This window comes from Poromitra crassiceps (genome assembly GCF_964638095.1).
Source record: "Poromitra crassiceps genome assembly, chromosome: 29".
Lineage (NCBI taxonomy): Eukaryota > Metazoa > Chordata > Actinopteri > Beryciformes > Melamphaidae > Poromitra > Poromitra crassiceps.
The window spans coordinates 18,751,764-18,778,121 of record NC_139641.1 but is presented as its reverse complement, the minus strand read 5'-3'; the positions used below and the strand labels follow the sequence as shown (position 1 = coordinate 18,778,121).

The 26,358-nt window shown below is 43.1% G+C and overlaps 1 protein-coding gene across 1 annotated transcript; it reads right to left on the bottom strand.

The window, feature by feature from the left end:
• Positions 1-1,811: 1,811 nt before the first annotated feature.
• dtnbp1a (dystrobrevin binding protein 1a) lies at positions 1,812-26,172 on the bottom strand. The gene is made up of 10 exons (XM_083662695.1): positions 26,002-26,172; positions 24,186-24,245; positions 24,045-24,095; positions 23,307-23,367; positions 22,900-23,032; positions 19,520-19,652; positions 15,601-15,623; positions 9,450-9,596; positions 6,578-6,706; positions 1,812-3,433 (listed from the first exon to the last, which is right to left on the bottom strand). The coding sequence occupies exons 1-10, from the start codon at positions 26,055-26,057 to the stop codon at positions 3,174-3,176; spliced, it is 1,053 nt and encodes a 350-aa protein (XP_083518821.1). The 5' UTR covers positions 26,058-26,172; the 3' UTR covers positions 1,812-3,173.
• Between the last annotated feature and the right edge of the window lie 186 nt (positions 26,173-26,358).

The window sequence follows — 26,358 nt, the reverse complement described above, 5'->3', positions numbered from 1 at the left end:
CCTGAATCCCTGCCACTTCCTGCTCTCCCCTCTCTCACATTCCCCCTGCCCTCCTTCCCCTGCACCCTCCCACCTCTCCTTCTCTGCCTCTCTCCTCCTCTATGTCCTCTCCCCTCTCTCACATTCCCCCTGCTCTCCTTCCCCTGCACCCTCCCACCTCTCCTTCTCTGTTCTCTCCTCCTCCACATTTCCCATTTTCCCCCCACCCTCGCCCTAATCCGGGCCCGTATCCTACTCCCTCCCTCCACCCTAGACCCTACCTCTACTCCACCTCTCCTTCTCTGTTCTCTCCCCCTCTCTGTCCTCTCCCCTCTCTCACATTCCCGCTGCTCTCCTTCCCCTGCACCCTCCCACCTCTCCTTCTCTGTTCTCTCCTCCTCTCTGCCCTCTCCTCCCTCTCACATTCCCCCTGCTCTCCCTCCCCTGCACCCTCCCACCTCTCCTTCTCTGTTCTCTCCTCCTCCACATTTCCCATTTCTCCCCACCCTCGCCCTAATCTGGGCCCGTATCCTACTCCCTCCCCTCCCCCAACCCTAGACCCTACCTCTACCCTGGCTTCCCCTCTCCTGCTCTCTCCTCTTGCTCCTTCCCCACCTCCTATACCCTCCAACATCTCCCATTCCCTCCCCACCCCATCACTCTCTCACACTCCCCCTGCTCTTCCCCCTTCTCCTGCTCTCTCTTCATTTCTATATTTTCTATATTATCAATTGTTCAAATGTTATCTTTATTCTGTATATTCTTGTTACTGTGTGTTAGCTAGAATCAGCTAGACATACTTTCTGTGAAGCCCTCTGAGACATGCTTGTGAATTAGGGCTATATAAATAAACTTGACTTGACTTGAACCATTTAAGACTCTTAAGACTTATTTTTAAATACCACTTTAAATTTAATTTAAGCACAAACTTGCAGTGGAAATAAAGTGAAAATACTGTTCTCAACTAAACACATTCATGTCAGTTGAAAAATTGTGTGAGTGAAAAGACAAAAATATCACCGTTATCCTAAAAGACATTTATTATAACAATAATTCTCATGACATTTGATCAGCGGACAATAACACAGAAATCAGAATTGACAGTTGCAAACCAAACCCAAAGTTGTGAAGGGAAAAATAAGGTGCGTCCTTTTTTGGGATGAAAAAGGTGATTGTCACCTAAAGGGGACTATTGCATCACCGATGAAACAGAGCTCCCACACCTTCTTAACTCATTGAGTGCCAGCCACTTTTGGAGAACGGACGCTCCCAGTGCCAGAGTTTTCAGAGCGTTTTCAGTGATTTCTCGAGGCCCACAGAATATTGTGTGATATTACTATGTAAACACCGAACACGCAAAAAGAACAAGGAGACTCTATTGTATCATCAGCAAAAAAAAGTTTATTGATACCATTTTCCGTTCTTTAGTTATGAGCCGGAGAAGATAGGTTGTTTTCAGCGTTTTCAGGCATTTCAAATTATAAGCTGAGATATTCAGCCTTTTGTGAAATGCAGCATTTCAAGCACATTCACTGACTCTAGATAATATTTTCTGATGTAGTGATGTGGTGTAGTTGTGTCCTGCCCCACCCCCCCTCCCCCCTCCCCCCCCTCAGCTGAAAACTCCTCCCCACACTAGTAACACACAGCCTCGCACCAAGCGTCTATTTTCGGAATGCTTTTGGTGCGCCGCCTCCCAGGCAGCGCAACATGGAGAAGCCACACGCGGACTGCAGTGAAAGGTTTGGCTTTTCAGTGTCGCGCTGCTGCTTTTCTAGCGGCTAATCATGTGGAGAAACTATGCTGACAGACAGACAGAGGCAGAAGGACTCAGTTGTGTGCGCGGATTGACTGTGTTCGCACGCACCGTCAGTTGCAGCCAGAACAATCTACATGGCTCTGGACTGCAGCATGAGCGGGTTCTCTTTGATCAAGGCTATTTCAGGCTGTGTATTCCTGACATTTCTGTAATCTGGAGAGCACTGTCGCCACCTAAGGGTTCTGTAAAATAGGTTATAGACCTCCAATAGCTACTATAGTTGTACAGGAGCTGCGGAAGGCTTTGATCGACGTCCCACCGTCAAAAAACGCATTGGACGTCGAAGGACGTCCGTGGCACTCTACGTCACTATTTAATTGGACGTCGAAGGACGTCCATGGCACTCAATGAGTTAAGCATCAAATTCAAGAACTTTTCAAGGACTTTCCAGGCCCAATTCACTCAAATCAAGGACCCAACACAGATCAAGGTCAATTACGGTTACAACACAGACAAAGACAGACATACAATGTGAATGATAAGAATTATTTGATTGCCAGTTTGTAGGTAGTCTGAACTTCACCGTCATTCTCAATAGTTTGATTAACAGGAAAGCAAGGTTGATTGTATTCTCTTTTTTTAAACTATATACACAAAGCTGTCCAGTACATTCAGATTTCTCTATTGTTGTTCTTTACGTTTCAATGCCCAGGGGGAAAAAGGATGAGGTGGTCTTATTTCATCCAGTCTCACTGCTCAGGGTAGAGTGCAGCGATAGTGTCAACAACATTTTGATTCCAAATAGCATTAATGCTGCACTAGGATATTCGTGTGGCCCGAAATAATGACAGCAAAGAGAAAATGCTTTTAATTTTTAGGATACCAAAAGATACAAGAGACGCAAAACAACTTAAGATGTATTGGTGAGTTGCCACTTCCAGCAGCTATTTTGTGTCTACAAGGCAGGGTAAACACAGGTGCAACCAAAACATTCATGAGGGTTTCCAACTTCCAATCCATTTACGTGTTCCAGTAATTGGGCACCCATTAATGTTTTGGTTGCACCTGTGTTTACCCTGCCTTTTAGACACAAAATGGCTGCTAGTGTGAAAAAGGCCCATTAAGGAGCCACGGGATGCTCTTCTCTGTTGCAGCCCAACTTTGTGAATAACACTGATAAGTCAGCTGGATCTTTAGATTAACTCTGGCATAGCACAGCTTAAACCAAAGATGAGAGAGGAATTTGGCCACTGTTTCAAAATGGCTGGAGATGGGGGTTGTGACATTAAGTAAAATAAAAGGGTAGGTTACAGTGCCCAGCAGGGTATAGCGGTGGTAACATGTAGCAGGGGTAATAGTAATAATAGACAGAGGGTAGTTGCTACCCTGTGATTAGGGAGATACTAGGGGCATGTTGGTGGGCAGGTTGGCTAGGCTACCCAGATGGCAAGTCCCCTGCAGAGTCACTCTCATCAGAGCTTCTCATTGGACCAACCTCTGGTAGAACAACCAATGACGCATCTATTTGAACATCCTCCTCGTCTGATTGCACCAAAGGTTCGTCACTCTCCTCGCTTGCCACTTCATCCTCTTGCCCCCTTGCTGCACCCTGGTTGGCTGGCTGGTTGTTTGTGGGATGGGCTTGGCTTGTTGAGCTTCTCGGAGATTCAGAAGACCAGGACTCAAGGTCTGGACCTGTTAGAGCGGACAGAGCATCTGAGTTAACCAACTATCTAACTAGGGTTAGCAGCACACCAACACTCTGTTATGGAATTTAAGGAACAATGACAGTCACTTGAGTTCAATTTCATTATTTAGTTAGCTGACTCAGAGAGTCACTCAGCGAGTCAGAGGACAAGAAATCACATTTGAATCTAGAAGAGCAACCACAATATTACTTTGATTCAATGGGTGAATAAAAGCGAAACCAATACCAACAATGTATGTTTGAACACCGCCCAAAAGCCGCCAGTCAAAATAGTGGTCGCACTAACGTTAACCTGTGTGGATGATTTTACAAGTGGCATTCAAGTCATATCTGACTAGTTTTCAATGTATTTCTCCCCACAAAAGTTAGGCTATATATGTCTCGATATAGGCTGATGCACTCTTTTTCATGTAGTACGTGATCGTCGTTGTCTCGCTATGAAAAACATCACATTCATTTAACGGTTCTTGAGTATACAGAGGTAGGCCTACGTAAAATGTATTACCAGATGCCACTCTTCAATTCGGCATATATATGATCTACGGAGATGTTACTGTAAGTGAATAAAATGTCAATTCTGGATGTGAGTCACCTGAAATCCCGCTGTCTTCCTCTGTTAAAACTGCATCTTTTTGAATGGAGTTTGGTTAAAAGCTGTTCGTTTGCACCACTTGAGAAAACCGCCAGTTTGCTCGTTTAATTCATTGATATAAGCGATTGCGCGAACGATTCATTAATTAATAGGCTATGTGAACGTTAGCGGGCACGTATCACCCAATAGCCTAATACAGTAAGTAGTAGGCTATCATCTCCTTGTTGCATTTTCAAACTGGCAGATGGGGGGGGGGGGGGGGGGGGGGAAACAATTCAACATTTACTTGTTTACTCACCTACATTTGGCTCTCTTCCAAATATTCCAGCCACATAACTACGTCCATTCATGAAATGATTAAATAGCACAGGGACATTAATAGTTTGTAAAGTGTCATTTAACCACCCATCCACTCAGACATACATGATCTGGAACAGGAGCTGCCGGTGTTAAACAACAGCCGTTTTGCCAACGATGCGGATCCTGTACTAGGGGCTCAGATGGTCATGATCCGCACTCGCGGGAGTGCGCATAAGGCGGATAAGGCTAGCAGCTGGTCACAATCCGGATTTCACTGCATGTTTTGAAGGGGCTTTTGTCTAACAGAAGTGAGGAGCTTGAGGCACTTGTGAAGAACCAGAGTACTTAAGTTACCATGAGTGTAGTCTCATGTGCTTCACCGAGTGCTGGTTAAATAACAACATCCCAGACTCCTGTGGTACGAGCGGACAGAGATCTGAACATGGTACGAGCGGACAGAGATCTGAACATGGTGCGAGCGGACAGAGATCTGAACATGGTACGAGCAGACAGAGATCTGAACATGGTACGAGCGGACAGAGATCTGAACATGGTACGAGCAGACAGAGATCTGAACATGGTACGAGCGGACAGAGATCTGAACATGGTACGAGCGGACAGAGATCTGAACATGGTACGAGCGGACAGAGATCTGAACATGGTACGAGCGGACAGAGATCTGAACATGGTACGAGCGGACAGAGATCTGAACATGGTACGAGCGGACAGAGATCTGAATGCAAGCGGAAAAAACAAGGGGGGGGGACTCGTTCTCTTTGTTAATAACAGATGGTGTAACCCCGGCCATATAAAGGTGAAGGAGGAGATCTGCTGTCAGGATATTGAACTCTCACATCGTCGCCATTGTACATATCTCACCACGGGCGGCTGCTGTTTTGGCATGTTTTTCTTTTTCTGTTTTTCTTCAGCCACGTTACAAACCCTGTGTAATGAGGCACGTCTGCAACCATCCGGTCATTCAGGAAGTGGCCACCAGGGGTCCAATGCTGCACATGTTCTACAGATCAGTGGTGGCTAGTGTCCTCTTCTACGCTGCAACCTGCTGGTCACTGGTCAGCTGGATAAGCTGGTGAAGAAGGCTGGCTCAGTCCTGGGAAGAAGGCTGGACTCCCTGGGAACCGTGGTGGAGAGAGGCATACACCACAAGGTGCAGGCCATAATGGACAACACCAGCCATCCTCTCCACACCACCCTGACAGGCCAGAGAAGCAGAGGTAGTGGTCGGCTCCTCTCACTGAGCTGCAGGACGGAACGCTTTGTCCCCACAGCCATCAGACTGTACAACTCTGCCAGTGGCAGGAAGGCCTCATGACCTGACTGGACTCTGGTGCAATACACGCTTGCTGGACTCTGTGCAATAAGGGGAACTAGTGCAATTTTATCATTTTTACTACACTACTTCTTCTTATAATTTTGATTGCCATTTTTTATCCGATTCAATTATTTTTTATTTTTCACTATTTTTCTTTATGACTCCCTGTATTTATGTTTTTAAGCATCTCCTTTTAAGGTAACCCTGGTTTTTAATCCCTGTGTATACTTTATTCTTCTCTTCTATTGGGTCTTGTCGTTTAACCTGTGTTTTACGTTTGATCAGACTGTATGAGCTGCACCTGCATTTCCCCATAAGGATCAATAAAGTATCTATCTATCTATCTGTCTATCTATCGATCTATCGATCTATCTCTCTCTCTATCTATCTATCTATCTCTCTATCTATCTATCCATCTATCTCTCTATCTATCTATCTATCTCTCTATCTATCTATCTATCTATCTATCGATCTATCTATCTATCTCTCTATCTATCTATCTCTCTATCTCTCTCTCTCTCTCTATCTATCTATCTCTCTATCTATCTATCTCTCTATCTCTCTATCTCTCTCTCTATCTATCTATCTATCTCTCCATCTCTCTATCTATCTATCTATCTATCTATCTATCTTCGGTTCTTATCAATTTATTTGTACATGTTCTTGCAGGTGAATTTTGTCTGTTGCAATTGGGATGCCACTATGTCTTGCCTGTTGCAAAACTAACCGTCATTCTAAATCGTTTATTCCCTCTGCAATCCAACTTTTAAATGCTTCATAGATTGTATGGGTGGGAAGGCATTGACCTTTTTTGTGTCGAAATCCAATTGCCCCTAGTAGTGGGATTAATAAAGTTGGTTGAACTTGAACTTTGTCTATAAATTGGCACTGGCAGATGGAGCTTACCTGAGGTCAGTGATGAGGCAGCACTGATGTCATCACCCGCGGAGTTGAGAAAATCATCCAACGCCTCTTGGTCTGACATGTCAGTCACTGTCAACTGATCCAGAACACACACCGCACTTCCTGTTGGCTCTACACACAGACACACACAGACATCAGCTTTACATACACTAAAGGCCCGGACACACCGAAAACACTTGAAAGAAGTAGCGGCATGAAACTGTTAAAGTTTTGAGATGGGGGGCGTTTGATCCAGATTTCATTCCCAGTAGTGTGGATGCAAGATTTAAGGGATGGGTTGATAAGGGCTCAACAGCTGACTGTACCTTTATCCACCAAGGGTCCATGAAAAGTCTGAAGATGCAGCATGACTTGATTGATGATGATTTGTTTTATTTTTTTTCAAATTCTGCATCATATAGAGCAGCTATTGAGGGCAAATAAAGAAAAACTAAAGGACAATATTTTTATACAAGTCTTTACAGAGGTGTACGCTTCTTGCTCAAGTCAAAAAACCATCTCAAGACTTTACGGGGGTTTACAACAAACAAAGGAAGGTACAAACCCAAGTCTGAGGGAGGGCTGGCCTTACCGGTATTTAGGCACTACTACTGGGCTGTCAATGTTAGGGCTCTGATGTACTGGCGGCAAGGGACTCTGGGTAACTTAACCTGCGGGACCCCCTTGTGGCTGAAAATGGAGGCCAGCTCCATTGTTAACTCTTCCTTGCCAGCCATGCTATTTGCTAAGTTAGATAGACCTGGGACCTTAGAAAACTTAAATTTTGTCATGAAAAACTGTCAGAATTGTTGTGTTCTGAGTTTACCATATGTTTCTGTCCACACATCAATTTGTTTCAATCACTCTTTTTTGGCTCCATGGTTGGACAGAAACTACCATGCCTGGAGTGAGAAGGGGCTGGTTTCCATCAAAAACCTGGTTTCAATTAAACAAATTGTCTTTAAATATAAAGAAAACAAATTATATAATCTTTGCTGGCAGGAAGAAATTTGATGATGCCAAAGTATGTATTGAAGGAATAGAAATCCAGAGAGTATATTCCACTCGCTTCTTGGGGGTAATTGTTGACGAAAATTGCTCCTGGAAAGAACACATTGATTTGGTGTAAAAAAAAAAAATCTAAATCTGTGGGAATTATCAGAAAAGTCCACAAATACCTCAACAGATCCGGTATATTAATGTTATATTATAGTCTTGTATATCCATACCTAACTTATTGCAATATTGTATGGGCCAGCACTTATCCTACATACCTACATAAACTCCATTTAATTCAGAAACGTTTTATTAGAATAGCCACTAGTTCCAAGTCCACAGTCACATCTGCCCCCTTATTTTCTAAATTAAAAATATTGACTGTTTATAACATAAACATTGTGGAAACATGTACTTTTCTTTTCAAGGTTCAGTATCAGGGTCACACACTTCCATATCATTTTCAACAATATTTTCATAAAAACTCAAACATTCACTCCAGAACTACTAGACAATCTAAGTTCCTGCATATTTCCACTTTGTCATACCACCAGAGGGCAGTAATCCATCAAATACAAAGGTGTTATCTTATGGAACAACTACATCCACCTGATGGACAGCTCACCCTCCCTACCAGTCTACAAAAGAAAACTAAAAGAACATCTGTCCTCAATGGAATTGTGCTAAAAAAAAATCTGTTGCCATTGAAATTTACTTCTTCTGATGTATTGCTTAATTATTAAGTTTGTTTATTTTGTTTTATTTTTTATTTTGTACTATCTATGTATTATTATTTGTACTATCTCCTTGGTTATAATTAAAAAAAATCTTTTTAGAAATAAATATTTTTTCTTACATGGTGAGGTTCTCGATAAGCCCTTCCAGGGTTTCTTACCTCTCCAAGCACTGATATTTATTGTATTTTATTAATTTCCCCTCCAGGTGAAATACACTTGGCATCTTTACAGTGCAAAATCAATAAATCAATAAATCAAAACCTATACATAGATGGTCATTTTGCATCCTTTGATCTACTGAAGAGGAAGTTTGAGTTGCCCGGCATGAACTGGCTCAGATTCCTGCAAATCAGAAATTATGTTCGATCCAAGATTCGCACCTTTGAAGCGCTCCCAAATGAACACGCTTTTTTCAATGTATTGCTGAGCCCTCCTCACTCCAAGCATCTTATCTCTAGATTTGTATGTCTGTTTGACAACTGCAACACAGCCTCTACTCAGAGGATTAGAGAAGCGTGGCAGGGGGAACTTGGTATTGATCTGACATTATTTGGGAAAGGAGTCTGTCGGTGGTACAACTCTGCTCAGTTAATAGCAGACACCAGCTGATCCAATTTAAAGTCACTCACCGTCTTCACTACGTCCATGAGCGGGGCCTAACTATTTCTTGGGACTTGTTTGAAAACTATTCATTTAAAAGCTTTCAAGAGCTGAAGGATCAGCATGGCTTAGGAAATCAAGACTCATTCAGATTCTTGCAACTGAGAAGCCATGTAGATAGACTATTTAGTAGAGAGGAGCTGAAGAGGTCAGGGGTCGGTGAGGGGGTATTAAAAGTCTATCTCAGCTGATCAAGGTTATAAAACCATCTCGAAGCTATCCAGGGGCCTTCAAGTGTTCATAGGCCGTTTTACATAAATACATTTTACATAAAATACGTTTTACATAAAAGAAAAATGGGAAGGTGAGGGGAACTTTACTTTGTTATCAATATTGCTTTTTTATGAAACCTTGCCAGGTAAGGTAGGCTATATGTAACCATGTTATCAAAGAAATCAGCCCTGTGAGACCATGATTTACAGTGATTTTACAACAGCTAATGGGTGTTTAAGGCACTCTGCTCTTTAGTCTAACTTCGTTACCTCTGAGTTGTAGGTATCCAGTAGACAGATATTGTTCCATGTCTTGGTTAAAAGCTTCTTCGTAGATTTTCTGTTGTTCCTTAAGCTTCTGCTGTGTGGCCTGCTCCAGCTCAGCCACCTTCTGGGCATGTTCAGAGTCCAGCTCCACTAGAATCAGGGGGAAAAGGAAAAGAAAAGATTGTTTTTCTACAGCACTTTAGAAACCCTCTTAGCATTTCACAGTAGCCCTATCTATCTAATAAAAGCAGAACCATCGGTGTGTATGAGACTCCAATATTGCGTTGAATTGCTGAGCTCTGCATACGACATAAATGAGTCTATGCCGCTTCACAGCACCCGCTGCTGTTTTGAGGGGGGAACAATTGAATGACTGACAGGTCGTAGCACCAATGAGGAGTGGTTCATTTTCAAAAGTCAGCAGAGTCAGGTTGGGTGGGCGCGCCTGATCGCTAAAGTCGTTACTGATCGGAGGATTCCGGATTCTGGCACAACCAACCACTGGCCAGGATTTCAACATCAGTTTGGAGCGAGCAGTGTCCCAGACCCAGAGAGAGATCTGCAGCATGCAGTAACGTAGTGTATCAGCATAAGAACTAGGAACGCCAATGAAGAAATTAATGGGGAATTCACTTCCTTATGTAGCATAAGCCTAGCTTCAGATTAGGGTTAGGCACTCGTGGGGGCCTGAAGAACAGAATTGGGCACTAATGGCCAAAACGCACACACGTCTCCATACACAACATGAGATCTCTGCCTGCCAAACACTTTTCTCCACGACTCCATAACGCACATGTCTCACTGTGAAGTTCCCGATGCATTCCGACACATTCAGGCGATAACGTGGGGTGGCAATGTGCCAAAAAAAGTGAGCGCTTGCGTTTGTTACACCGCCCAAAAGCCGCCAGTCAAAATAGTGGTCGCACCGTCGCACTAACATTTACCTGTGGATGATTTTACAAGTGGCATTCAAGTCATATCTGACCAGTTTTCAATTTATTTATCCCCACAAAAGTTAGGCTATATGTCTCGATTAGGCTGATGCAACACTATCACCCTCTTGCATTTTCACATAAGGCCCACAAGACAGACAGGTCGGGAGGAAAATAATAATAATAATAATAAACCATTCAAGCCGTTTGCAGCACTTGAGGAAACCGTGAGTTTGCTCGTTTTATTATATATTTATATCTGTCTTTTTGGAAGGAAAAGAGGTCGGCGGCCATGTTTGGAAAGTAGTGGCGGCTACCTCTTTTCCTTCCAAAAAAGACAGATTATGTGCATTTTGGATTAATATTTCATCGTGTGGTGAGTACCCGAAGCACAACATGTATTTTGAGATGTGTGTTTTGGCAGATTTTTAACAGCTGTACCATTAGCCTCCATTATATGGCGATAATTACTAACTTCACGACTGTAGCTCACTGTAAACTGAGCGGACAGTGCCGGTAAGGCATGGTGTATCTTGGTTATGTGGGGGGGGGGGTGTGTGTGGCAAATGAGATAAACTTCCAAAAAAGTGGTGTATCCCTTTAACAGAGCATTGTGTGTTAGACACTCTATGTACCATAAGCATAGCTTCAGATTACTGTAGGGATGGGACAATATATTGAAAATCAATCTACCCATTAATTCCGGGACTGCCTGTGAGTGAGTGAGTGAGTGAGTGTGTATGTTGTCCTTCGCAAATCTGTCAGATCGACTTCAAACTTGGAGAGTGCGCTTAAGGGAACCTGACGGAGTGCAGTGCCTTTCATGAAATTCAGACACATGCAAAGTCATAGCGCCACCTACTGGAAACACAAAAATCGGTTTATCTCGAGAGCTGTTCGTCCGATCGACTTCAGTGCTGCACCCGACGGAGTGCAGTGTTGAATTTCGTGACAGTTCGACCAATCAGAACACTCCTTTCTCCACATATCCTCAAGATTCAAGATTCAAGATTTTTATTGTCACTCCATGGTACAAGTATCACGTGTGAAATTATTGTGCTGTGGACTCCGTTTACAACATAGTAACAAATATAACAGGGCATATGAGTGCAAAAACAACAAGAGACACAACAAGCAATAAGGCAGTATAGTGATAAGACAAGTCAGAGACAGTGGCATATTCACTGCACATAGGTGCACATGTCGTGTGCATACTTTAAACGTTTTTAAACATTTTAAATTCGGCGTATTTGACATACAGGTGCCAATAGCATATTCCTTATTAAACATACAATTAAACTTGGCGTTTTAAATTCGGCGTATTTGACATACAGGTGCAAATAGCATATTCCTTATTAAACATACAATTAAACATTAGACATACGTAATGGTAGCAGCTACAGTACGGTACAGTACGGCTACTTCACTATTTGTGTATGTTAAGGAGTCTCGTGGCCTGCGGGAAGAAACTGTTCCTCAAGCGATTTGTGCGTGCTTTTGGAAACCTGTATCTTCTCCCTGAGGGTAGCAGGGAGAACAGGCTGTTGTGGGGATGGTTTGTGTCTTTGATGATCTTCAGGGACCTCCTGAGGCCCGCTGTTTATACAGTTCATGCAGTTCTGGCAACTCATCTCCTGTTACGTGCTGGGCCGCGCGTCTCACTCTCCGTAGCGCCCTGCGGTCCATGGTGGTACAGTTCCCGTACCAGGTGGTGAAGCAGCCAGTCAGCAGGCTTTCAATGGTGCCTCTGTAGAAGTCCGTAAGGATTTCTGGCCTTAGCCCAAATTTCTTCAGGCGCCTGAGTCCGTGTATTCGCTGTTGGGCCTTTTTGACAACAGTGGCGGTGTGACCTGAGAAGCGTTCGTCCGATCAACTTCAAACTTGAGTGTGTTGCTGGGAATATGAGGAAGTACAGTGTAGGGATGTCGACGGTTAACCGTTAACCGGTTAACCGCCGACAACGTCATTGGTCGGTTAAGCATGTCGGTCAAACGGTTAATTTGCATATTAAATTGGCATACAACGTGTTGCCAATATGGTGTTTTTTTCCCTCCTCCGCTGTAAGCAATGTTAACACATTGAGTGCCAAGGACGTCTGTGGACGTCCTAAAAAAAAGTAACGAGGAGTGCCAAGGACGTCTGTGGACGTCCTAAAATCATAATTCATATTATTCCATAATTCTGCTGTTTAAGGTCGTACCTAGCCAGTGAGCATGAATCCCTTCAAGGGATCACACGGCGCCACCTTAAACATCGTCACAGGAGCTGCTCCACCCACCTCAGATCCTTTACTTTGTACAGGAGACAGCGGAGAAAGCCGTGATGAAAGTGGAAACCGATGCATGCTTTCTGCCAGAGCCGTATATATTGCTCTGTCTACAGCGAGAGTGGGCTCGGCTGCATCCGCGCTCACAACTGAGCTCTTATGCTTCTATCTATCTCCACACGATTTCCTAGAAAGCCAGCATCCGAAGCCGAACGGGCCAAGCCTTTTCGTTCAGTCGCGTTTGCCAGTGCGCATCATTTCCTTGATGGGCGCTGGGATCTGTCCGGGGCAAAAACGGAGTCGAGAAAGCAAACTCTGTGCGTGTGGGAGGAGCCCGCAGCTCAGAGGTGGAGAGGGGGAGAGGGGGAGGGGGGGGGGGGGGGAGGGGTGTGTGGCTGCACAGAAACCACACCACACGCCACCACATCAGAAAACACCAGCCAGAGTCAGTGAATGTGCTCGAAATTAGAGTGCAAAAGGTATTCATAAAAGGGACTATATCTTGGAAAGTAAAAAAAAACGACAGAAAACCCTTGAAAGTGCACTTTTTTGAGAGGCTGTAATTTCATAATGGAACTGTCTAGAAACAAAATTTCTTCTTTGGAAGAAGCAGGAGTGTTCAATGTTTCATTAAAGTCCAGCCCCGTTAATATAGCCATAATAGAAAAAATTCTATAGCTGTTTTCAACTGAATGGAAGTGAATCTGGCACAGGCTCCAGACAATTTTACTGAAGCGCTGTGGCACTCAATGTGTTAACAAGTAGTTACTGTAGCAGCAGGATATAGGAATTAAAAGCTCCTGCCAGAACAACATTAATTTAGAGAAAGGCTTTTCCAAATGTTTGAGAGAAAAGCCGTGTGCATTGTCAGCAGCACTGACTTCTCTGTCCGCTCCATACATGCGCGACAGCCCCGCCCCCCTCTGCTTTGACCAGACAGGAGAAGTGCGATGCATTTCTCCCCTCAGTCCCCTGACGCCCTGCCTGCCCTGTGCAGACTACAGCCAGCCAGTCACTCTGCTGCTTCTGTGTTCCAGCCGCTGTCAGCTTTTCAGTTTGGTCAGGACAGGAGCGCATGGCCTGAAACCCGACACCTTGCTCATCTCACAGCGTTCAGCGTGCACTGCGCACGTCCGTGTCTGGAGTCAAACCTGATGGAACGTGCACATTACTTTTTCTTCACTGGTTCATTCGGTTTCACTCTCTCTCCCTCCCTCTCTGCATGCATGTTCATCGTGCACACGCATGCATACGCTCGCACTCAATGATCAAACAGTAGTTTTTTACCGTGTTACAAAAATGCAGACATGCGTCTAATTGACGATTGAAAAGTAACAATTAACGTTAGTCTTTACTGTCCAACACAGAGCAGTTCGGAGGAATTGTTTCACAACGAGAGACGGATTGTTTGTAGACTGCATTCATTGACACTTTCAAAGCCGGTGTGAAAGCAGCTACTGACAGCTGCATGTGGAGCCCTGCAAGATAGAGAGAGCATAGCCCTCGTTGCGTGCGTGAAGACAGAGGGAGAAGGAGTGAGACCAAAAGCAGGTATTATATATTGCTAAAAGTAGAAGATACTGTAGTGATGCACGCGTTGTCAGTGCGCCCTCCAGCCTGGGCTGTCGTCCACTCAAAGTACTCGGGGCGGCTGCGTGTCAATTGACGTGTGCTTAATATGCAATGCGTGCAGCTCTAAGCAGTATAGCCTATCGGAGGCATGTTTTTGTTTAGATGGCTGGAGGATTCAACTTGTCTTTTCGTTTTGTTAATGTGTTTTCTTCTGCTTGTAGATGTAAAAATAAACGCTTTCTAATGAAAAAAAATCAAGCATTTGTTGTGGTAAGGGTTTAATGGGGCACAGACAGTCAAAATGCACATTTTAATCTTCTCGGTTAACCGACAATTGTCGGCTAATGAGGGTCGGTTGTCAGTCAAAGAAAATTATGATTTTCGACATCCCTAGTACAGTGCTGAATTTGGTGTCATTTGGACACGTGCACAGTCATAGTGCCACCTACTGGCAACACAGGAGGTGGTTTATCACCACAAGCGTTCTTCTGATCGACTTCACACTTGGCGAGTGTGTTGAGAACGCGAGGAAGTGCTCAATATTAATACATTTTGAATAGGCTAAACAAGCGAAGTGCAGCGAACAGGCACTGCACTAGACTAGGTAAAACCAACTCTTTTCCAATTAAACTAGTCAGCCTGCTGGTTTAAAAAAAGAAAAGAAGACTGCCAGTGGCAGCTGGTATGCGATAAAATGTCAAGTTGGAGCAGTTACTCCTTCAATTCTGGCACCCAACAACACACCAGGATGACATTTTCGGTAACGTTGGGTGATTCATGTTTGCCTCCAGCAATCACGTGACGCAATCATGACCTAGGCCGACAAGGGCTCTATAGTAGGGGTGCACAGATCGATCGGCACGCAATCTGAATCGGCCGATTTTGACCTCAAATATGCGATCGGCTGATTGCAGATATTTATTTAGGTTACTTCTTTCTTTATTTTATAAAAAAAAGCGCTATCACTAATCAGGCTTTCCAACGATATAAAATACAATACCAATTGGTATTATTAAAGGGGAGAAATAATCGACCGAAATAACGTTTTCAAACTTTTTTTGAGGAGTTTATATATCGGTGATCGGTGATCGGTGATCGGTCGATGATCGGTTGGGCAGATATTTCCCATAGGCGATCGGTGATCAGTGGCAAAAAACGTGATCGGTGCACCCCTAGTCTATAGTGTAGTAGTAAGAGTACCTTTGTGTTGATGTTTGCATTGTAAAGTAGTAAGAATGTCTGCATTGTAATGTAGTGAGAAGGTTTGTGTTGTAATGTAGTGAGAAGGTTTGTGTTGTAATGTAGTGAGAAGGTTTGTGTTGTAAAGTAGTAAGAATGTTTGTGTAAGAAAGCAGTAAGGCTTGATGACAGTGTGGCAGCTCACCTTTCAGGGCCTCTAGCTCCCTCCTGTTAAAACACAAACACAAACAATGTTACCATCATGTCACTGTCACTGTTAAGGTGTCATTCAGGTTACAGACATCCTAAAACATGTTATCAGATTTAAAATAGCTATGTATGGGTGATGGATTAGATTGGATTTTTGATTGGTCTCCATGAGGGCTCAGTGTAAAAAGAAAAGAAAAAAAAGTGGGTAAATTATAAATGTCTGACAGGCAGCTCTCTCATGCCACAATAAAAAAAAGTGGATAAACTATAAACTTCAGTTGCCCACAAGACTACCGTAGATGCAGTATATGATAGAACAACTGAAACAAATCCTATCATATCCCTATAAATATATAATTGTATCATCATCGCCTCTAACCGATAGGAACCACGTTCTCCAGGATGGGTACCCATAGAACCCATCAGACACTTTTCTGACAAGTAGGAATGCACTGGTTTTGATTTCCGATTTCCGAATAGTCTGACTTGCCGATACCGATTTTGGCCGATTCTGATTTTCTTTCTAAGAACAATAATTTACAGCTTAGAAGCCTTAGACAAACATTTTTGTAACTTTGCTTTAATAGAAAATTAAGATTCATATAACAATTCTTATCATTTGCATGAGGTAGGACCATCTCACTCAAACACATCTCAAAGTAAAAGTGTTCCAAGTTACTGGACAGAGCTTTTCTTTTTGTGTGCAAATACAATGAATATAAAAACAAGGCCAGGTCGAAACCTGGCATAGGGCCGGTGCATGGTAAAATTTCCATTTCTGCACTGCATGGCGATGTCCTGTACCACCAACTATTTATACACAGACAAAACACAGCAATGAGATCCTTTAGATTTATTTCTAAATTCCGTTTTATTTTTTCCCCAATTATTATTTTTGCTTTTTCTTTCTGTCAGACAGCCTCTTCCACACTCAAACTGAAAAGCAAGCTGTGACATGATGTAAGGGTCCCACGCACCGCAATCCAAAACAGAATTATTTATCTGGACCTATTTTCCCAATTATGAAACCATTTAGGTTCTACAATAACTACGGTTACTTTAGATTTTAATAATTAGGCCTAATTCTTTTTTAATCTATTTCTGACAAATTGTACATTCCATGTTTTACAGTGAGTTAGTACACCTTTAGAAAACATACATTATGTACGCACAAGTACGCACCTTCAGTCTATGCAAACTGTACACAGTGCACACAGTTTCCAATCACACAACATGCATCCATAGCTTACACACATGAAAACAACGATGTTTTGCGTTCTACATTAATTAAATGAAGACATTACCGTTTGGCAGCTTGCTTTGTTTGTATGATAGATAGGTATTGGCCAAGTATATAAACATTTAAGAGCGAAGACTTTCAGGAAGTGACACAGAGCTCTCTCTCTCTCTCTCTCTCTCTGGACGAGAGAGAGAGAGAGAGAGAGAGAGAGAGAGAGAGAGAGAGAGAGAGAGAGAGAGAGAGAGAACACAGCACACGGTGGGAGGGAGACAGAAGCGCTGTGCACTCGAAGTGGCAGAGCAGAGATTAGTCTCGTCGGCGGTGTGTAGAAACCTCTCCTCTGCCTGCTGCGGCGCTGTGTGTGTGTGTGCGCGCGTGCAGACAGATAGACAGATGACCGTCAGTACGCTATGCGCGCAGCAACACAGCTGATGTAGATGCAGCCAATTGTGCTCTGGAACTTTTTGCCATTTTTCACCATAAATGTTCGTAAAGTGGCACTTATTGAAACCTACTACCCTGCTTGTAGGCATCAAAAGTCATCAGAAATTAATTTAGTGATGAAATAAAACTTTAAATAGTAAAAAACTTTCTGGAGCTTATGGCGTCTTCTCTGCTTCTGTGCCTCTGCTTATGCCGAAATGCATGCTGGGAGTGTGGAAAGACATTTAGAACCTGAATCGGTGCTCAAATATGCAAATCGGCGACAGAGTCGAATGTAGGGGTCCTGGCTGTGCATGCACAACCGGCCCCAAAAATGAATTCCAGTATATCCCACAGCTATCATGCATTTACTTTTCCAAAAGAAAACAGGTGCAACACAACATCAAAATGTTATCCATGGACAAGGAGTTTATAGCCTATAGGTCTGGAGCCCAGACCTTCGAAGCCACGCCCACTCTACAGTAGTGGATTTGGCTCTTCTTGAGTAGATGAGGAAATGAGTTTGAGTTGACGATTCAGTCTGAATATCAGAGTTTACCCACAGAGTCCGACATTTCGTATGCATTTTTTTAATCCGCCATCCGGAAAAAAAAAATCGTCACGCACAGAAAACCTTGAACACCGAGTCCGATGCGTTTCATTATTATGTTCGTTGTTCTATTCAAAGTCCTCACCTGTATACTGGACACAGGGCTCCATCAATGCTCACATTCACCTAGCCAAGCCGGCTGTGGTGCGCTGTGGCCGGGTGCTGCAGCACACCGCTCCCCGGGGAGAGGGAGGTGAGCGAACCGCTCAGACTGGACTCCAGCCGAGCGGGACTCGGCCAGTTGTTCCTCCATTTTCGACTTGCATGTGTGACAAACTGCGAGCTTTGTGTCTTCTTCACTGATGGTGAAAAATGTCCACACTGAGGAGGACATGCTGGCGCGTGTGTGGTGGCTGCTTGCTTTAGTTTTGGCTGCAGCCCGTCTATCTGTCTTGCTGCTTTGGCGCACGTCACGTGAAAAAAGGGGAGGGGGGAACCGACCGGCACACAGAATCCGATATGTAGACTGACCGGCGCAGGTATATATATATATATATATATATATATATATATATATATATATATATATATATTCAAGTTTATTCATTTAGGGGGGAAAACCTTGAGATTTGCTGCAGCAGAAAGGGAGATAAACAGCGCACTTACAGTATGTCCATCTTGCAACAGACTCTTTTTGTAGTTAAGCTACTTCCCTGCATAGGGCAGATACTTCCTTCTTAGAGTTTCAAAGTAAAGTGCCTATGCATGAAACATGAAATGAACATGACACATGACACAATGATGAAAAATAATCTAGCTAAAGTAAAACATAACAAAATTACCATTACGAGAATCTTCAATACATGTCACATTTACTGTAAATAGTATAACTGTAAATACTGTAAATAGCACATATTTTAGCTTTGATGAGAAACTACAACTTTTAAACTATTTATTGCCATTTACATCTATTCTATTTATTACTACTTATTGCCTTATTTAATTACTCAAATCAAAACCATTCACAACAGATATGTCTTGTGAGATTATTACTGGAAAATCAGTTTTTTCCTGCGGTCCACCCACCACAACAACTCAAAATCCTGTGGGAAACACTGTAGTTTAAATATACAAGTCTTTTCCACTCACTGAGCCATCGTTGGCTTGGATTATGAGCTGTATGGAGTAATTACTGTATATTGATATTTTCTGCTCTTTTAGGAATGTTGGTCTCCTTCAGTTTCAGTTCAGAATTCTTCTTCCTTTTTATTTTTTGGAGAACACTACTGCTATTAAGTTGTGCTGGCAAGCTCCGCAACTGTTTTATGGACTAACAAACTTGCATGGTTCCGAGTAGATAATGGCTGAATTTTCATTTTTCGGGTGAACAATTTCTTTAATATTGGCAAACATATTGGCAATATTGTGTTTTGGCCTGTAAGCCATGGAAGTATGAATAAAATTGTATTTCAGCTGAAGAATGGCTCAACTACGACCGTGTTATGTGCCTTTGCCAAAAAGTGGTGTCTATAAAATAATACATTGGAATATACTGCTGCATTGACAAAGATGTGCTGAGGCACCTAAGCACTTTTTGTGCCAGGAAAAACCCTGGAAATAATAAAGCAAGAGAAAAATTACAGTAATTAAGGCCTATGGGCTTTGCCCATAAATACAAATAATAATATGTATGTCACATACCTCTTCTTCTTCTTATAGTTCTCCAGTTGGTTGATTTGATGTTGTTTAGACCTCTGCTGCTCACACTGGCAACACAGAGTCTCCAGGTACATCAGTCTGCTTTCCATCTCCTCAAAGTCACCTTCCAAATGGGCTGTGGACACACAATTTAGACTTAATGTAAACCTGTCTGCTGGTTTGCTGTACAGGAGTGCATCTCTCTGCAGAGATATATGTAAATACATTCACTTAAGACGACTTTCTTGACTCCTGGCTCCTGCTTTTTCTTCTATATCCCCCCCCCCCCGATTTTTTTATCCCATTTTTATCCTCAATTACCGGTAGTGCTAACTGAATTTATTTAACCTGGTTGCTGCTCCACCCTCTGCCAATCTGGGGAGAGCCGAAACTGGCTCCATGCTTCCTCCGAGACATGGGCAGTTAGTCAGCCGCTTCTTTTCACCTGACAGAGGAAGCTTCACCGGTAGGACATAGCACGTGGGAGGTTCCCAACCAGTTCCCCTCCCTCTGAACAGGCGCCCTTAACGACCAGAGGAGGAACCACATCAGCAACCAGGTTGCATGTTTTGGTGAAGGGGTTCCTATATGAAGGAAACCCCCGGGAGGCACGGGGAGAACATGCAAACTCCACACAGAAAGGCCCTTTTGACGACCCCACCCGGGCGGTGGGCACTCGAGGACATGCGGACGGGCACGCACTCCTTCAGCGTTCACAGCGTCCCAGGTGGGAATCGAACCTAGGACCTTCGAGCTGTGAGGCGACAGCGCTTACCACTGCACCACCATACCCCCCTTTCCTGGCTCCTGCTTTTTGATGTCAAGATGGCTCACTGTCTTTTTAGCTGTTAAATTCCATTCTGCATCAGTACCCTTTCAGACAAGAGGCATTGTTACTTTCACACATGTGGAACACCTCCGGTGTAGAGTAGTAGAGAATGTTTGTGTGTGTGTGTGTGTGTGTGTGTGTGTGTGTGTGTGTGTGTGTGTGTCTGTGTGTGTGTGTGTCGAGTGGAGACGTTGTGGTAGTGTGCTGTAGGAACCGCAGTGTTTATGCGAGACAGACTTAATTTTTTTAATTTTTTTAATTAAATTAAATTTTTCATCATCATCATCAAAGAGACATATTTCAGAAAGCAATTCTCCACTCCATGAAAAATCGACATATTACTCAGATGATAACATGGGGTGGCGATGTGGCCAAAATTGGGCGCCCTGTTCTGTTGGCACATCGCACAAAAGTTCACTTTCAAACTGGCAGATGTAGGAAAAGAAATGATTCAACGTTTACATGTTTACTCACCAATTTGGTGGCTCTCTTCCAAATAATCCAGCCACGTAACTACGTCCGTTCATGAAATAAAATAGCACGGGGATATGAATGGTTTGTAAAAGTGCCGCATGGTAGCTATGTCATCAACACGCCCACTCGCTCAGCAGGAGCTGGTAGCTACGTCACCTCGCTCAGCTCTGGGGCAACCCAGACATGAGACTACCCCCTAAGCCTAGTCACAGATCCGGGTCAAAGGAACGTTGCAGGAGCGTGCATGCTGCTGAACTCCAGGGCATGTCTGAAAGGGGCTGAAGCGTATTGAAGGCAAGAGATTGAAGCTCATTCTTTTTTGACAACAGCACTCTCACCTTGATGTTGCAGTACAACCACCACTGAGTGGAACAACCTATTAGGCCATGTTCAAATTTCAGGCAAATCCAATTTGCTGATAAAGTCATTAATCATCATTATCTTGATTGGTTTCCCAAATCTGATTTGGGAGTGTGTCCGCACTGCCACAAATCTGATTCTCAAGTCAGATCTGTGTGTCCAGACCTAAACAGCCTATGTGCATGGGTTGCTATGGTAACGACGTGGGCATCAGTAAATACGTACGTTGGTGACGTGGTTTTCCTGCACAGAAGCATTTGATGACGAGTTGCGAGTGACGTTCAAATCAGATTTGGTGGATCTGCGCATCCACACTCAAGTCACATCAGTCGAAAGCAGATTGGAAACTACCTCCATATGTGGTTTGGGAGAAGTGACACAAATCAGACTTGGAGCGTCCAGACTCATAAAACCAATCTGGCTAAAGTCATTAATAGGTCACTAAAGTTCACAAATCAGATTTGGCCTCCTAGTCTGAAACATTGGCGAAAGTTCTTATCAATTTCAATTATTCTGTGCAGAATCGTCAAAGTTGTCCTGCTGGTCAAAGAGTTTGATGAATGACAACAGACAGCAACCAATAAGATGGGGCTGAAAAATGTGTCACCGAATCAGTGGCGGATAGGCTTGAGTCCAGACCCTAATGAAGGATTCATAGAGACACTGCAGAGACACTGAAATAGGCCACGCCCATCACGGGGGAAAAGCTCCGTTCATTTCCACACACCAGCGTCATTTTCCTTGAATTAAACATAGCTAAAAGCTGTTGTGTGGTGGGGCTGCGCAGAAAACAAATATAAAAAATCGGCAGTTAAAGTTTTTTTGTACTCCCGAGCAAAACAAGGAAGACATTGAGAATTGGCAAGAAGAAAAATGTGGATCTAGCGGTCAAGAAGTAAGTTGGAGTGTTCATCTTCCGTATATACGATCTTTTTGTGCAACACGCAACCATGCACGCGACATAGGAGAACGCCAGGATTGGAGGGGGGGTTTCCGTTTTCCCCCGTCTTGGGCGTGGCTTCTGAATGATGGCGCGTTACACAGTGTCTCTATTGGGGCTGGTTTCCACGCTACTGAGAGTCTGAGTGCCTTGGATTTTTGTAGTAGGGCAAACTGATTACTTCCTCATTCATATGGACAAGAACCCCACCTCGAACGAGCACCTCTCCTTTTTACAACATATTCTTTAAGCCAAGTAGCGTTCTTTTTCTCTTTCTACAGTTCTTCAAATAAACTTGTCTGAATGTCTGTCTAGTCTACATTCTGTGATGTTTTGTCTGTCCTTTTCAAAGTGTGCTTCAACCCTGCAATAACTGCTTGCAGCTATATTTTTATTATTATTGTTCACCTGTGCTGTGTAGGGCTGTGAATCTTCACTGGCCTCACGATTCGATTCGATTATGATTCAGAGGGCTACAATTCGATTCGATTACGATTATCGATGCATCTTCAATCGATGCATCACTTTTTTTCCCCAATACATGATTTATTTTTTCTCACTGTGGCTACTTTTAAAATAAAAGTGCCTTTGGAATTGCATTGTATTATGATCCAAATAAACAACTGCATGTACTTCCATTATATTTTATTCGATTATTTAAAAAATAAATAATAATAATAATAATAATAATCGAATCGTGCACGTCCGCATCGCGATGCATCTTATAATCGATTATTTTTGACACCCCTAGTGCTGTGGAGAATGATACAGGCTCCGTACCTATCTTAGTTGTGATAGTGTCAAGTTCGTTGATGAAGCCCGGCAAGGTTTGCAGTTGTTCCTGTAGTTGTGTCAGGGCTACTGTCCTCCTGTCCCAGTGTGCTGACAGCATCACTACTTGCCCGTCCACTGCCTGGCAAACAGAGCGGTGGAGAGGGGAAGTGGAAAGAAATGGTGGAAGAGAAGAAAGACCTTTGATGTAAACATAAGTTACAGACGTTGCAAAAAATACAGACAATATTAACACTGTAGACAATATCTACAGTTTCAATGTTTATGGCGTGCGCCATCTAGAACAGGACAAGCAGAGATTAAACCTTTATTTTGAAGGTGGTAGGGAGATAAACATAACATAAACTGCCCATAAGAGAGCAGAATAGAGCAGCACAGAACAGTATTGAGCCTACCTCTGCAGCCTGAGCACAGTCTTTAGCTCTTTTATGAAGCCGAACCCAACTCTCCTCATACCTACACACACACCCCACACACACACACACACACACACACACACACACTTAAGCTGTGTTCACACCGAGATATTTATTTTTCTCTCTGTCGCTCGACTGAACCCTTTGGAATCGCTCTGTCGCTCTGTTTAAATCGCTCGTCAACAGGCACAATAATTGACGGACATATGGGGGCTATAACATTACGCAATGTCATGATGTTTGTCCACAACGAGCCACCGTAGTTGTTTACAAGCTAAGCCTATCAGCGTGCTCCTAATGCGAGCTCTATACCGGTAGTACAGACTTCACTTCATGTCAGCTGTCAGCCTGTCAATCAGCTGTCAATGCGGTTTGTTGCCACACAATAAACCAGCGGTTTGTTCCAAGCCAGTGTGATCCTTGACTCGCTCTCACACGGCAGCCAATCAGCGTTGAACAGCGAGCGACTGATGCCAGCATAATTTCTCTCAAGTTGGGATATTTCATCTCGTGCGACGAGCAAATTTTCTCCCTATCGCTCTGTCTCTGTCGCTCGGACGCCCAGCATTTTTTCTCCCGGGCGAATATACGAGAATTACGCCAGCGAAAAACTTGAATAGGTCGGTGTGAACGCAGCTTAATACCAACAAACACGGTGCATTACATTGAAATTCACTGGGTGTCTGTGTGCATGTGTGAGTATGATTATACAGTAACCTGCTGAGAAGTTCCAGTCCAGCAGTAAGCTGAGGAAGGCTTTCCTCAAACCTGACAACACAAAGGAAAATGATGTGTATTAAAACTACTGTACGACACTACAAATGAACACACATATACTGTACATCTGTTTCTGCTCACCTGGGTCTTCTCTTGACTTTGATCTTTGGATCTTTAGACTTGTCCCCCAAGGTCTTAATGCTGAAAGAAAGAAAGAAAGAAAGAAAGAAAGAAAGAAAGAAAGAAAGAAAGAAAGAAAGAAAGAAAGAAAGAAAGAAAGAAAGAAAATTGGCTTAAGGAGACTTGGAATATGGGGGATGAGCTGTATTGACAGGGTATCCGCGGGGTCTTGAAAAGTATTGACAGTTGATAAATCAATTTAGGGAAAAGTAAAGCCCTTAAAAGGTATTAAAAAGTCTTAGGGTGCTTTCTCACTTGGGACCCAGGAGTGGAACCGAGCACACGTTCCGTGCCCGAGTGCGGAACAGAGTACCGTGACAGGGTCAAGGTTCAAGGTTCAAGGTTTTTCTTTATTTGTCTCCCTTGGGAGAAATTTGTCTTGGAGACAAGGCCACATCGAAAAGGTGGACGGAACACTTGCGAATGTGAACGCCAACCGTACCAAACCACATAGACAACACACGGGCGAGGATACACTCCAGGCGTAGTTGATGATGCAAGTGTTGCATCCCGTTCCTGAGCACGAAAGACATTTTCTAACGTGAAAGGTGTGTGTGTGTATTATATATATATATATATATATATATATATATATATATATATATATATATATATATATATATATATATATATCCTATTGAAATGTGATCTGTAATGTCACGTTACATATTAAACCCAAAGCAGCAGTGCTAGGCTAGCGAGCACACTCAATCCAATGAGCAAACTTCGGTGCACGGCCAACAAGAACTGGATCAAATCGATAACAGGCCAGCACACTAAAATGTCCTTTCAAAAGTTTAATATTAAGTGAGTCATCTGGGAAAGACAGCAGCAACGGACGTTTCAGCCCAACACTGTACATATATATATATAACAATTCATTGTTTGCCAACCACCAATAAACCTTAATAAAGAAGAAGAAAATCTTAAAGAATTTAAACAGTCCCCTATTTTTGATTGGGAAAGATAATAATGGGAGATGTGAGTTATTGTGGAGAGGGAGAGACAGTGGATCACGTGTTATTATATTGTCAGAAGTATGTGTCAGAGAGAGATGTGTTAAAGAACGCACTCAGAGATTGGACAGGAACCCCTTCAGGGGATAAGTGTTGGATGCTCCTTCTGGAGTATTTAATATCAACAAGATTAATAAATAGAATTTGAAGAAGTTATTATAGTTATTTGGTTCCTTATTATTTAATTATGATTAGTGTGTTTATTTTTTGTTTATTGTTTGATAGGAATTAGCCTAATTGTTGGTATGCATAGAATTACAGAGATAGATTTTAGTCCACACTCCAGACCAGTGGGTGGCGGTAATGCACCCGAAAGTTGTTTGCCAATCGCCATTAAACGTAAAAGAAGAAGAAATCTTAAAGAAGAAGACCCTCGTGATTGTCAGCTGAGAGCAATTAGCTAGTTAGCAGTCTAAAAATCTAACTAACGCTAGCTAACCAGCGACCTAATGGTTTTTGTCAACAACCCGAAAAATAATTAAAAATACTAGTATATTAACACTGACGTATCAACTTGTGTCCAGGAGAGATTAACTGTATATTATTGTGTGCACTAACAGGGACATAAACAGCAGCTAGCTAGCCACTTCAAATAGTAAATATTAAGCAGATCTCTGATGTTGGAAATAAATGGCACTGAAAGTATCAGAAAGCAGACTTGTAAGGGCAGTAACGTAGCGTAAGTCCGTGTATTTCAGCCTGTACGTTACAGTTTCAGCAGAGATGTTACAGTGTAACGTTAATGAAGCAAGCAGGCTCACCCGGTGGTGAAATCCTGCTGGACCGTCTGAAGTTTTTCTCTGAAATGTTCAAACATGATTCTTCCTCGTCTCTGTTAACATGAAGGTTCTCAACTTCTCATCTAATAAACGTCAACTTTCACCAGTTGACATGACAGAGTAACAGTAATCAAACTAAGTCGCTTGTGTTCCGCCCGGATCTGCCAATCTGTTTTGCTAAACACCCAAACCGGAAGCGATATTTTCCCCCCCATGATGGCAAAGGCTAGGCGAAGGCATGACCCGCCCCTCTCTGCCTCTGATTGGCCTAGCGTTAAACGTTCCTATAATCACATTCGCTTGGCTATCCTTACCTAGCCTTCGCCATCATGGGGAAAA